A 13,718-nucleotide genomic window follows, 5' to 3' on the forward strand; every position below is an offset into this window, starting at 1 on the left:
CGCTCCCCCTCTCTCTCTCTGAACTGTATGAGCCATCCTACTCCTTGCTGTTGACTTGTCATGACAAGCCTCAGGAGAAGTTGCTCAATGTTAATGTTTGACAAGTAGGAAGAAGGGCCTTGGCTGCCATATCTCTCAGTCTTAGACAAAACAACCACACTCTTTCGGTTCTCCTTCTACTCAAGCGTGTTTGCTGCTTTGTGAGGAAATTACACATTTAAATCCTAGGGAGAAAGACAGAAAGAGACCATGGGTGAGTTGGTGTTATTGCTTTTTCTTATATACTGGTGGCTTTTTTTTTTTTGATGTTTCAATCCTCTCAGCTGGCTGTTTGCTGGGATTCTAGAGACGTAATGGTAAAAAAAAACTAGAGTATGCACAAAGTAATGAAAAGATTGAGTTTTTTCTGTGTCTGCCCAAAATGCCATTGAATATTTTAAGCATTTTAATTTGCCATGCAAATAAAACTAAAGCTGTGATACTATGATACCATTGCATTACTTTGCATTGGTTGGATCTATGTATTTGTGTTTCCTGTAAAATAAGGGTAATCTTATTTTTTATGAACCCAGAGATTTAGAAAACCTACCAACGCTGGGTGGCTTTTCTCTTTTTGGTTGATTTTTAAATTCTCTTAATACTGCAGGTAAAGACTGACATTACAAACATGTTTTTCCACTTGTGAGGAATGATTAGTGACAGAAAAACACTATACGGTTTATCTGAAATAATCTACATTTGCTCAAAGCACGCATCCTTGTCTGGCCTCGACTACTTTAGAGGTTTGTCTTGGTTTTCAAATGTCAGGACACATCACTTGTGAAGCAAGCACACCAGCCTTTTGTGCAAAGCCTCTAATTTTCTGCCCCATTTACGGTGCCACTGTAGAGGTGCTGGTGCTGGTCGACTTCGAGGGCACCGTGGGAGACGAGATCACAGTGAGGATGGGGGATGTGGTCAAAAACGTTACCAAGGCCAGTGAGGAGGGATGGCTGGAGGGAGAGCTGGGAGGAAGGAGAGGCATCTTCCCTGCTACCTTTGTCAAGGTCTGCTAATGCTATAATGCCCACAGCATTTTGCTGATACTGGATTGTGTGTTTGCTTATCCACGTCTTAAAATATGCCTTTTTTTTCTTTTTTTATAACAGGATGTGCCAGTCTATTTGATGGGTGACAGCCAGAGGGAGCCACGAAGTATTAGAAAAAGTAAAAGGCTAAATTCTCAGCATTCTTCATTTTCCTCACTGTCATCAGCTTACAAAGCAGAAAGTATCTGTTTGCACTGTCGAAACAGCATGTGAAGAGTTCCAATTTTAAAGACTATATATGCATTCTGGGATTATTTTTTTTGCAAAACTATACTTTATGTGATCAGATCCTAAATTTAACATATATATACCCACAATGGAGTTGACTTTTCATTCATTTCATTTATTGGAAAATGGCGAAATGGTGTCAATTATTTCAAATGGTCCATATCTCCATTTGGAATGAAAGTCTTCATTTGCAAATAAATCAATCTATTTAAACTTGTATGTTTACAAAATGCAAGATAACAGCCTTCTGACACTGCATTATTAAGCACATTATGCAAATCAAGAAGAATTATCCTTGTAACATCTGCACATATTGCAAGATGAACCCCTTATCTCAGCTTGCAGCTTGAGTTGGCTCAAAATAAACCATGAAACTATTCGACCGTGCTATTCATATCAGGTTGGCTATTTTAACATTCTACGATCTAAAATCACAAGTGTTTATTATTGTGGTCAATGTGGTGCATGCATTCAGCAAGACAGTGCAGCAAGCAAGCCAACTGTAAACATACGTTTAGCATATCCTCACCACACAAATCTTAATTATAATGTATTGCAATGGAGCAGATATACACAAACTGTCCTTAAGGGATTAGACACGTTACAAGCGTCAAAGTTCTTTGCAGTCTTAGCACTGTCCTGTTGAGACTTGACTACTCTGCCTCCAAGCTAAACATACCATTATTGAGCTCCAGCTTCTCCATCATCTTAACCAATAGATTATTTGTCTTTCAGCAAAGAAGATGAAACAGACGAGGAAATGTGAGGTAATGTTTGCCTACAGCCCCCTGAATGAAGACGAACTGAAGCTGGTTGCTGGGGAGACGATAGAAATCATCAGAGAGGTAAAGTTTCCCCAAACCCTCACATTTGAACTCTAATAACCCTACAGCAATTATCTGCAAACGAGCTGTGTTAGCCTACTGTTAAGTTGCCGTAAGCAAGGCATGTTCCTGCAAATTGTTGAAGCTGCTCAGTAGCCAAAACCTTATCATTGTATGTAAATCTGGGCGTTGGCTGAATGTTTGCTCAACCAATTGCTGAGTGTTTTTCATATTGATTGTTTGGGTATTACAATCTTTTTGCTTTTGGCCGCCAGGCTGATAACTCATGTTTCCCAGTACATACAAGTGACGGAAACTTTACAGAAATGTAAGTGAACTGATCTGACTAGTTCTTAGAGTTCACAAGGACGTATCATGCCATCGAGTAATAAGTCATCAGTCATCAGATCTGAAACATTACTGAGTAATATCTGGAATGTATACTTGTTGTTAAGTGTTTTACCAAAGTGTAAGTGCAGCCAGCCCATTTTGTCTTCTCACATACTTTCTTGTTGTACTCTGTCTCTCCTCGCTATAATATCTACAACAGATTGAAGATGGATGGTGGATGGGTGTGAAAAATGGCAAAGTGGGAGCATTTCCGTCAAATTTTGTCAAAGAAATCTTTGTTTCCCTTAAAGGTTTGTAAAGCCAAAACTTTTGTTTAATTATTTATTTATTTTCTTACTTTTTCTGCACATGTAATCTAAAAAACAACAACAGCTGAACTAATTATTTGTGATATTCTTTTTACAGACAACAAGTACAATGAGGTCAAGTCAAGACCTAAGCTGACTGACGCGGTGTTCAACAAGGAGGTATGTAGCGCAGAAATAACATTTTTGAAATGCATGACTTGTTTAACTTTGACTTAATGTATTTTTTGTCCTCGTGAAGATATCTCAAAGGACAAGTGTGAGGAACAAAGCAAAAAATGGTGAGTCATTACAGGGTGCTTTAAAGAATTTATTTTTAACTTTTTGCACAATCATTGACTAAACACTAAGGGGATACCCTAATTCTAGGTGGCTTTTCTAGTTTTGAATGGCATTTCAAAAACAACTTGACAGTGTCTATTTATACCCAGACACTTTTTAATTCCTGTACTTTAACCTGAATGGTTTCTGGGTGGGGTCACGTATAATACTTAACAGTCGTGTGGCCAGCGTGCCTTGATTAATCACTTTACAGAGGGTTACATCAGAGTGGAATATCTCTCAGGGATCAAGGTATAAAACTTTTATCTGAAGCTTGTCCCAACCTCTTTCCGGCTATTCTTTGAGTTATTAATGTGAAAGTTGCCTACAAGGCTGATAAGATTAGGCATCATTATTACAACCTCCTATTCCTGTCCCACATGTACTATAATGCTCAGCTACTGTAAGGTTAGTAAACATGTTATCTCTGATACTACATCTCCTTAGTGTTGGAGTGTTGCAAAGTCCTGTTTGACTACAAGGCCAAAACGGAGGATGAGTTGGATATGAAAAAAGGAGACGTTGTTGCGATACTGAGCAAGGTTGGAGCACAATTTATTGTCATTCTCTGGCATTGTTTCAAATGTGTTTTCCCATGATGTCATGCTTTTAACAGACTCCTTCGGGTACAACTGCTTTTCTTACAAAATAGTTGCAGGTGAACAGTACAGTACCGTTCGTCCAGTCAAACGAGTTGTGTCACTTTGAAGAAAAGTTCAAGGTGACGCATGTTGTAGTGACACAAATCTGGCAGTTGCCCAATGGTAGCACCAAAAAAATAAACATCTTGAGATAAAAGTCTATGATAAATTGATAATAAGGCAGCTATGTCTTGCTTGACCGTTTGGTAACCCCCTTGTGCAGCAATTTGGCATCCCAAGGGACACTGCTATGTTTGAGCTTTTAATGTGACTCATTAATCTCTATCTAAAGGAAACAGAAGATGAAGGCTGGTGGGAGGGAGAGCTAAACGGACGCCGTGGCTTCTTTCCTGATAACTTTGTCATGGTGATACCGCCAATGGACAGCCTGCAAGTGAGTGGACTAAAACACAATCTCAAGAATATCCTTGTTGGAATGGACCTTCCCCAAATTCAAGATATTCAAGCTTTGACACGCTACCATGAAACCATGGACACGCTTTATAGTAATTCTTATCTACTATACTTTTAATGTTTTAAAATGGCTCAAAATGCAGTGTAAATATTGCCACTTTATCTGCAGCTGGCTGGTCCTGTATTTGTGTTACTTTAGCAAGTCTGCAGCCAGTGTGCAGTGAGTCAGGATTGTCTTTACCGTCCTCCGTTTTGGAGTTACTCACTGAAAATTCCCTTAGTGGAAAGAGTGTGTAAAATAGAAATGACTTTAATTCACATGGGAACGTACTTGCCAACCTGTTGAGTTTTCCGTTTCTCGTCCTCTAGGCTGGGACCACAAGCCAACCGCCTGCACGCAACATCGACAAAAAGCCCTCAGGTAGGAGACTAGCATGTATGTTGATCAAACACAGCAGCCCAGGAACAAACACTGTTTGACATTCAAATGGGGATCTGGGCTTCATGTTTTAGAGTTACTCTTGTGACTCATGACTCCTGGCTAAAGTGGTGTTTAGCGCGGCAGTGTGCTGACAGTATGGACTGTGATGGGCTGTTGTTCTAGCAGATGGAGGAATTGGCAGCAGTATTGGTTGTGTGATTTCCAGCATGTGGTATAAAAGCAGCCAAAATGTAATTGTGCCGCTGAAGCAGCGTGAAGCCCTTTCAGTATGGGTCACAACAGTGCTGAATCATTCTTCTGTATCTTCCATTTTCATTTATGCTCATCTACTCAGTGATGGAAAGTAACCGAGTACATCTACTCAAGTACTGTACTTCACTACAATTTTGAGGTCCTTTTACTTCACTTAAGTATTTCCATTTTATGCTACTTTATACTCCGCAGGCAATACTGTACTTTTCATTCCACTACCTTTATCTAACAGCTTTAGTTACTTTGCAGATTCAAATTAATTATATGTACATACATCAACTAATAAATACATTATAATTGTAGGATTAAGCTACTAAAGCAGTATTTTAAGTAGTCACAGTGTGCCTCACCTCTACCAGCAGCAACATTAAAGTGATGCTTACACATCAATGCATCCGTAGTTATAATCCAATAATGTAATATGTATGATTATGAAATGGGCCATTCTGCATTAGTACTTTTACTTTTGGTAGACTTTGATTGACATATTACATATGTACTTTTACTAAAGTGACATTTTGAATGCAGGACTTCTTTTTTTGTAAAGATCGGAGTACTTTTCTTCACTGAATGTGGAGATGGTCAGGAATCAAGAGTTATGCCAACATTTCCCAACTAAAAAAAAAGCAAGCTGTGTGATTGCTGCTTTTATGCTGATATAAAGTCTGTAGTGTTATTTCTGGGTGGTAGATTTACCTAAGTTTAGATTACTTTAAAGTATCTAAATTGTTGTTGTCATTGTTGCTGTATTCTCACAGTTATTAAAAAAAGAGCAAATGAACCTTAATAGACTTTGAAACAAGAAGATGTAGAAGTCAAATCTGTGAGCCGCACAGAGCAGGATGTGGCTTCTTGTCAGGTTTCAGCTGAGGAGTGCCGTCTGTGGTGCAAGTTGCAAATTTTGCAAATATAAAATGTCTCTTTTACAAATTTAGACCTCTTTTAGAACTCTATATTTGGTTGGAGATTCAAAATTGCATGCTCATCAAAACATTTGTGGTTAAACAGGCAGGTGGAAACAGAGCCATACAAAGTGCTCGGTTATTCAAAGATGTCACCTGAACAAACTGGATATCAGTGCAGCAGTCTCATAATTTGTACTGCTGCCACCACATTACACTAATTACAGCATTTCCCCCCCACACAGTATCACTCACAAGAATTTGACAGGAAGTCTCAGACTATAGCAAGATGGGGGATGGTTAGACTGGTCATGTGACATAGTTCAGGAGTCTTGGAGGAAACAAGGGGGTGGGGGGTCGAGGAGAGCTCTGTCACAGAGATTTTCACAACCAGCACAAGAAGCAGCACTACTGCTACTACTGCTGTGTGGATGGTTTGCTTGAGAGGGAATGTTGCAAAATGCTTTGAACATTCAAGGTAGGCTTCCTGTGTTGTCATTCTGTCCGTTGTTCATCTCTGAGTCTCAGCGTTACGCTTAAGTATTATGCTTTCTTCATGGCTATGCATTTTTTCACTTCTTAGATTTGTGCTTGTATTTATTTAGCAGAGCTGTAACAGCTCCTTAACATCTTCTGTCTGAAATAAGCACTCGACTTGCATGGCAAATAGGAAATCTCTCACATTACCATCAGTTCACTGACCCATCATAATTTAAGCATCTATCCTCGCAGTCCCCAAGGCAAAGTCCTCTCAGGGGCTGTATTTTTTTTCTATGAGATGAGGCAGAGTGACTGTCCCTGATGAACTTGTTGAGAGCCTTGGGAGCTGTTACTGCAGTGCTACTGGATAGAGCTGTGACCTGGTCTGCTGCCCTGATGTGCACAGCTTTGCCTTCACATGCAACTGCTCATAAACTAGATTACACTTGAATTGAATTGACCAGTAGTATTTCTTCTGCACCACAATAAACCATAATGCTTTCTGGGGTAAACAAATTCAAATCATTGACAATTATAATAAGCCAGTGGCTTTTTTAGTAGTGGTTAAAGTTCTGAGTAATGTCAATGAAAACAATAATACATTATTTATAATACATTTCATATATTACAGGAGACCCTTCACCTGCATGAGGTGTGAAATCTTACTTTGATCTATCAACGGCAGATATGCTTAGCATACTTCTTTTTTTCTTTCTTTTTGCAACAACCTGCTGTCTAATCATATTGTTACACACAGCTGGCCAATTGACTCAAAGTGAGAATATTTGTCTGGCCAATTGATTCAAAGTGAGAATATTTGTCTGGCCAAATCCCAATGTAGAATGTCACTGCTTCAAGGGGCTGGCGACACGAGAAGTCTTAAGGGGGCTTAGCCCCCCTCAGTTGTTTCTTTAGTGCCCTCTGTTTACCTCATAACAATCTGACAGGCCACCAACGTACTGTCTGTCAGAGACTGTGTGGGCTAAGTTTTTTAAAGCTAGTGTAAAGATATTGATCTCATATGAGACTAGACGACACAAGGAATCCATTGTTACCAACCACAACATGCTAGCTTTTGTTTCAAAGTTAGGCTGAATTTTGCATTATGAAAAAAATTCAAATGAATGAATTTTCATAATTCATCTGAAGTGCAGCTGTGCTATTTACATACCAAATGCAACTTTGTGGTAACGGTTCATTCACTACTGCTTTTTTAGTGAAGACAGAGGCCTCAGCGATGGAGAAAGGTGGTCCAGCAAAGACAAACGGTATACATGGCAGTGGTTTTTATTATAATTATAGCAATATTGTGTCCTTTTAGAGTAATACTGTTGTGCAGTAATGTGATGAATTTGCTTTCCAGATGATAAACCAGAGGTTAAGGACATGAGGAGCAATCCTCCAACCAAGGTCAAGCTGCCATCCATCAGCAAGCCCAGCCCGCCTCCAGTCAAAGACAAACCCACCAAGGTTTTACCCAAGTAAGTGATGCCAAAGTAGAGCTGGGCGATATGGGAAACATTTAATATTATGATATTTTTGAACAAAAACATTGATGGCAATATTGTCGCAAAATTGTAGGGTTGACTATTGGTGCTTTCACAAAATATTAACACAATAAGATTTGTGATAAACAATCACCGATATTGTGGATACAATGACTAAGGCAAAGGTAAAGGCAAATACTTAAAAAGCTAATAAGTCTAGTAAATTCAGAAAATTACATCACTTTACTGTCATGCAGCCTTTAAAACCAGAAGAGACAACACTTGTGTCATATCACGATATTACGATATCCAACATTTTTGGCGATATCTAGCCTTAAATATCGATGTTGATATAAAATCGATATATTGCCCAGCCCTGTGCCAAAGACTCTCTGGCGCCGGTTTTATGACTACTCTCCATGCTAAACTACTAAAGACTTTCTAAATAATATGCCTTCCAACTCAGAGACATGAATACTAATTTATTTGCAACCTTTCTAAAGCAAAAGGCCTTTAGGAAATGTCAGGAACACTTTCTCCTCGTTGGTCTGGCCCCGGGAGCGGAGCCTTTAGATGTGAAAGGTTTTGGTTGCCGCCACCAGTTGCCATGGTGTCCTTATAGAAGAATGCCAGGATGCCCGACCTTTAGCGGCTCAGTGGAAACTCTGGGATGAGTCAGATCGGGCCTAAACAGACGAGAGCAGCCCATTTCCTGTTTCCTGAGCAAAACACACGCACACAAAAACTGAGAAAACAAAAACAGCCCATTTGAGGGGGCTGCTAATAGAGAACAAGCTTTTTCTGAAAATTGTTTCCAAGCAAATGTGTTTGGAAGAGACACCTTTCCAGCTTCTTTAAGAATCATTCTTCATTTTCTAAAAGCTCAATCTTCCAGGCCTTTACCCCAAGGGCAAGGCTGATTATTTATAAACTTCATATCAGATCTAACCAATGCATAAAGGTTACTTAAGTTGAGTTGTGACTCTGGGAATCTGCCATCATGACTGCAATATGAGCTGTGAAAGTGAAACATGTGCCAGCCAGGACAAAATAACATACAGAGAGACTTCAGCTGCTACTGCTTGCTCTGCACCTGTACCCATCAAAATGTAGGAAACTGGAAACCACATTCAAAGTTTTTTTTTTTTCTTGTTTTAAAAATGTGCACAGCCTTTGCAGCACAATTTTCTTTCACCAAGAGAGATTTTTTGAGAGATTCTGATTTTATTCCTCCCTTACGTTCCACCTTTTTTATATTTCTATCAAAAGAACTAAATTTAAAATCTTATTCAATTGTACTCTTATTTTCAGTAGGACAAATGGTGATGTTGCTCCTGTTTCCCCAAAACAACCGGAGGACAAAGAGACCGACCAGTTTGATGGAATAGACGTGCAGACTGAAAAGCTGTGCCATCCTACAGCGAACAGAGCCAAACCCCCTCACAGGAGACCACCATCAGGCCTGGTTACAGCAGCACATGTACGTCCACCTTAGTGATTTATCACTTTCTTTTGAAAACTTTTGCCCTAAACATGAAGAGTTACATAATAAACACTTATAGTAACTGAGGCCGGAACCGCTGACAAACTGCTAAACCACAGAGTACTTTCTGTGGACCTTTGCAACTTGATATTATCGCTTCAACAATAAGGCAACTCTGCACTTTATCTTGTGCAGAATTGTTATGTAAAAGTACTGTCTTTCTTGAAATAGAACTGAATACAATTTGTATGTTTTTATTGTTTTTTCAGTAATACAATAATTAACAAGGATATTTTTTTATAACATTGGTCAAATTGTTTCTCATACACCCCCAAGTTGTTTTTTATATACATTAATCTCTCCATTGAACTACGTTGCACCATATTCTTAATCCAAGCAACAACTGTAGGTGCCTCCATTTTCTTTCAGACGAGAGCTATCGTCCTTTTTGCCTCTAGTATAGCAAAATCAATAAATGTATATTTTTGGGGTTTCAGATTTAGATTCGTTGGATACGGGTGAAGCAGAAGTGATTACATTTAGGGGTACTTTGCATTTCTAGGCCCATTTTGTTCTTTGGTGTAATGCTTTCCTGCAGTCCAAATGTGGTGATTCATGACAAGTTATATCCAGCACATGCACTTCAATGACAAAAAATGTTTTTCACACTACGCCATGAGTGTTTAATAGGTTGGTAAATGGCTTTTCTAGGCTCTACTCCTTTCCTAGACTCACTCATTTTGCAATTAACTTTCAGCAGTATTTTACAATTGTTTAAAGAAAGGAAGAGATAACAGTTTCTGCACTTTCAACAATTCAGATGTACTTGAGCAAGAGAAAATGCCCTAGGGATAGACTTGTCCCAAGTTTTCATGAGTCGACCATTTTACACTGACAGCATCAAGTTTGGGCCTGATCTCTACGGGGTTTTCAAAAGTCCTTCTGGGAAACAAAGGAATTCATTCCCTGAAGTATCCTTTTAAGGTTTGCACTTGGCTGCTCAAAAGACAGACATAGGTGTTAATTGGTATAGTTGGAGAATGAGAAACCCTAAGGCAGGTTGTGAGGAATTACTATTGGCAACGATTACTATTAAGGTATGGCTAATGGTGCTTTGCAGGCCCAGGGTGCCACTGACCAGAAAGAACCAGAACTATCAACAAAGAAGTTCCAGACAGAAAAAGTATCTGGCCTGCAAAAGGTTTGTGACATGGACTGCTTTCTCTACAACACAGCACACACGTGGTATTGATGATAAACCTCACTAGTCTGGGTTTAGCTCATTTAATATTAGATACTGTGCATTGTTTTTACATTGATGAGCCAATATTCTAGCAATGATGTTCACTGGTCTGTACAATGTCATGCAAAGCCACCTAAATTCATTGCAGGGCACAGAACGTCTCCTAACATCGCCTGCAAAGCCTGATAATCAACCCAAGACGCCACCTCCGGTTCGACCAACACCACCCAGAGTAGTTGTGGATGGCAGAACTGTGACCCATAAAGAACAACCAACTGTAGAAAGCCTGCAGGCTGAGATCAAAGAGCTGAAGATGGCTCTGGATCTATTACAGGCCCGACACGAGTGAGTACTACTCATTTGTGATGTGGATATGTTTAAGACCTAATGAACTGATTCAGTTTATTTGAGAGGTGTTACAATTAAAGCTACCGTATTTTTAAAAAGTAACAGTTCACATAGAGGGACTTCGTCATCTTCCCTTACTGAGAAGTTGTAGACGGTTCCTTCTATCCCAAATTAATTTCTGGTGTTGTTTGTGGACACTAGCACACACAGGAAGTGACTAATCAAAACCTAAGAGAGAAATACAAACAGTGTTCTAAACATAAGTGAACATCTGAAAAAAAAAACTGATTTAATAGTCTTAAATCTTGTGCATCTCTTTGATTTGCTTTAATATGAAACATCACAGAAGCCTAGTTGCTACACATGAGCCACACTGGCATTTCCTGGCAACTGAACTATGTAAGCTATTCAGAGCCATCAACGTGTGATTACAAGCAGAGTAGCTTCAAGGGTGAAACTATAGGGTCATGTATTTTTGAAAAAGCACATTTTCAGTTTGCTTAACAAAAATATACATCCTCTTAAAGCCCCTACACACGCACACAGTTGCTTTTACTCATCTTGCCTGATTTGACTTCATTTGTAAATGTGTACAAACTGGGCTTGATTGAAATCTCCTTCACTCTGCAGTTAGTTTTGTTTGTACATATTTAAAATAAGTGTCACAACCTACTCTGTGGTCATTCTTATTTGTCTATAGAGTTTCTGTAGTCTAATCAGTTACTCTAATCAAGAGATTAGAGATTAGAGCCAAGAGATTATTAGCCACCTTACTCTGTTTTGGTGCCTTAATAAAGCTTTCTGAGACACTACATGACCCATAAGACAATCCTCCTGACGTCCTGTCTGGAGACAGCCTTAGGTACCCTCTCGATGAACTGCAGTTTTTGCCACTTCCACATTTGCTTCATTTTTCAGCACCAGACTTGCTTGGCAGAAACTCGCTATAAAAGCTCCATAAAGCCAGGAGCTGCAGATTGATAATTCTCTTCAGGGTCATCACTACGAGCATTTTCTTTCACATTGTTACACGGTCACATCGTCATTTGATACATTATTATTATAAAAGTTTTGATTATAGCCACTTTAAAGATGCATTTACAAAGATGCATTTCTCACTAATAGTGCTTAATAAGAGCGATCAGGATCAAGGCCATTTCTGTTCGATCTAATACCTCTCCACTAAAAACATTCTAATTTGTATTATTTCACTAACTCATTTGACTTGACTGGTAGTGTACAGTACATCTGACCTATTTAAACTCATCTTTTCTGTTTCTGTCTCTTTTGATCAGCCGAGACATGGAGGAAGTGAAAGAAGAACTGAAGGACGAGAGAAACAAACGAGTGGCACTGCAGGTCAGTGAGATGTGCCTTCAGTTTTGCATGCATTCATACTTTATGCTTGTCCTTATATTGCCTGAAAAAAAGAATACAGAAACTGTGGTTCCCAAGATCATGACTGTGGTATAATTAATTGTTTAAAAAAAAAAATCTTTTCCATACAGGAGGAAGTCCACAGTTTGAAGATGAAGCATTAATCCCAACACAGACTGTGACTGGGCTGACCGTCTGACACTGTGCCATGCAGGCTTTCATACTGCAAATTTAAACAAGACAAACATTTTTTTTGAGATGAAATGGGGATGGAGAAGACAAGCAAGCTCTCCCACTGCAGACACACAAGTGATTATAGCTGACATAGGATTAAGATGATCCTGCACTGGACCAGAGAAACTTAATCCTTCAAAAGACTTTTAAATTATGTACTGTTAAAGGTTTTACATATTTGAATGCTGGAAATCACAATGGGTTACTCTTGGTTGGAAGTTAATGTTTTACATTGTCCTGTTTCAACTGCCACCTTTATTTCTTTGATCATAGGTTTTACTGTACTTTTAACATTTACACAACTAATGCCTCAGCAGAATATGTAATATATGCAGCTGTACATAGGAGGAAATATTGTGATGATATTGTGATATTTTTTGCAAAGAAATATAATTTCAAGTCATCCAAAGGGGTATTGTTACTTGAATGTCAAATATCTGAAGTACAACTAATATATATATATATATATATATATATATATATATATATATATATATATATATATAATCATTTTTCAGAGCGTTCGGTTAAAAGCACTGGAGAAAAATGCGGTTTTCAATCTGGCAGTTGGTTCCAGCGCTGTGCTAAAAAACTACTAAAAGCCAATTCTCCATCACCATCCACTCCCCAGAGATCTTAGAAGTCTCACAGGGTCATATTGTTTCAGCATATCATTCATATATTTCGCAGGTTATCTTGACCAGAATGTAATGCTGCATTAGTCCACTGGGGGGCACTGTATGTCTATTCAACATAAAGAGAAGTGTTAAACTTTTCAGTGAATGCTGGATTGGTGGAAGTGACCAAGCCATAGTGAGCTCACATTAGAAAAGAAAAAAACATTTAATCAAAAATAGTAAATGTGTTAAAATTTAAGCTGACGGCTGATCTTATATGTTAATTGATCTTTTATGAAAAAAAATCTTTAACAAATGCTGTTAAAAACGCTTCAGGAGTTAAACAGAGTTTGTGGTCAGCTGCATTTTTTTTCAGTTAAGTAGAAAAGGCATCCTGTGTCACTCCGAGAAAAACTGACTCACTCTGAAAACTCTGAACATAGTGACTCATCGGGATGGATGGAGACAACGTGGGAAGAGAATTTAATCAGAAATTCTTTGCGCCCACCAAAGGGAGAGCTATTTAACTTGACCGTATTTGGACCACGGCATCTTCACAGTGAGGCGTATAGATTTGGTTTTGGCTCCAAATGGTGGTGATGGTGGTGTGCTCCTGTCTAAGCCTGCTAGTGTTGCACACTGTAGAGCACATCTGGATGACATCTGGAGCTCATCAGGGAC

At 38.9% G+C, this 13,718-nt stretch overlaps 1 protein-coding gene across 1 annotated transcript; it reads left to right on the top strand.

Annotated features, from left to right (window-relative positions):
• The first annotated feature begins 50 nt into the window (after window positions 1–50).
• sh3d21 (SH3 domain containing 21) lies at window positions 51–13,718 on the top strand. Its single transcript, XM_028579505.1, has 17 exons — window positions 51–253; window positions 889–1,046; window positions 1,149–1,206; window positions 2,052–2,161; window positions 2,691–2,781; window positions 2,897–2,958; window positions 3,038–3,077; window positions 3,565–3,659; window positions 4,051–4,152; window positions 4,542–4,593; window positions 7,466–7,516; window positions 7,612–7,729; window positions 9,047–9,215; window positions 10,339–10,419; window positions 10,610–10,806; window positions 12,105–12,168; window positions 12,318–13,718. Exons 1-17 carry the CDS (start codon window positions 250–252, stop codon window positions 12,348–12,350), a joined length of 1,485 nt encoding a protein of 494 aa, XP_028435306.1. The 5' UTR covers window positions 51–249; the 3' UTR covers window positions 12,351–13,718.

The sequence above is a fragment of the Perca flavescens genome, chromosome 6, assembly GCF_004354835.1.
Source record: "Perca flavescens isolate YP-PL-M2 chromosome 6, PFLA_1.0, whole genome shotgun sequence".
NCBI classification, from domain to species: Eukaryota; Metazoa; Chordata; class Actinopteri; order Perciformes; family Percidae; genus Perca; species Perca flavescens.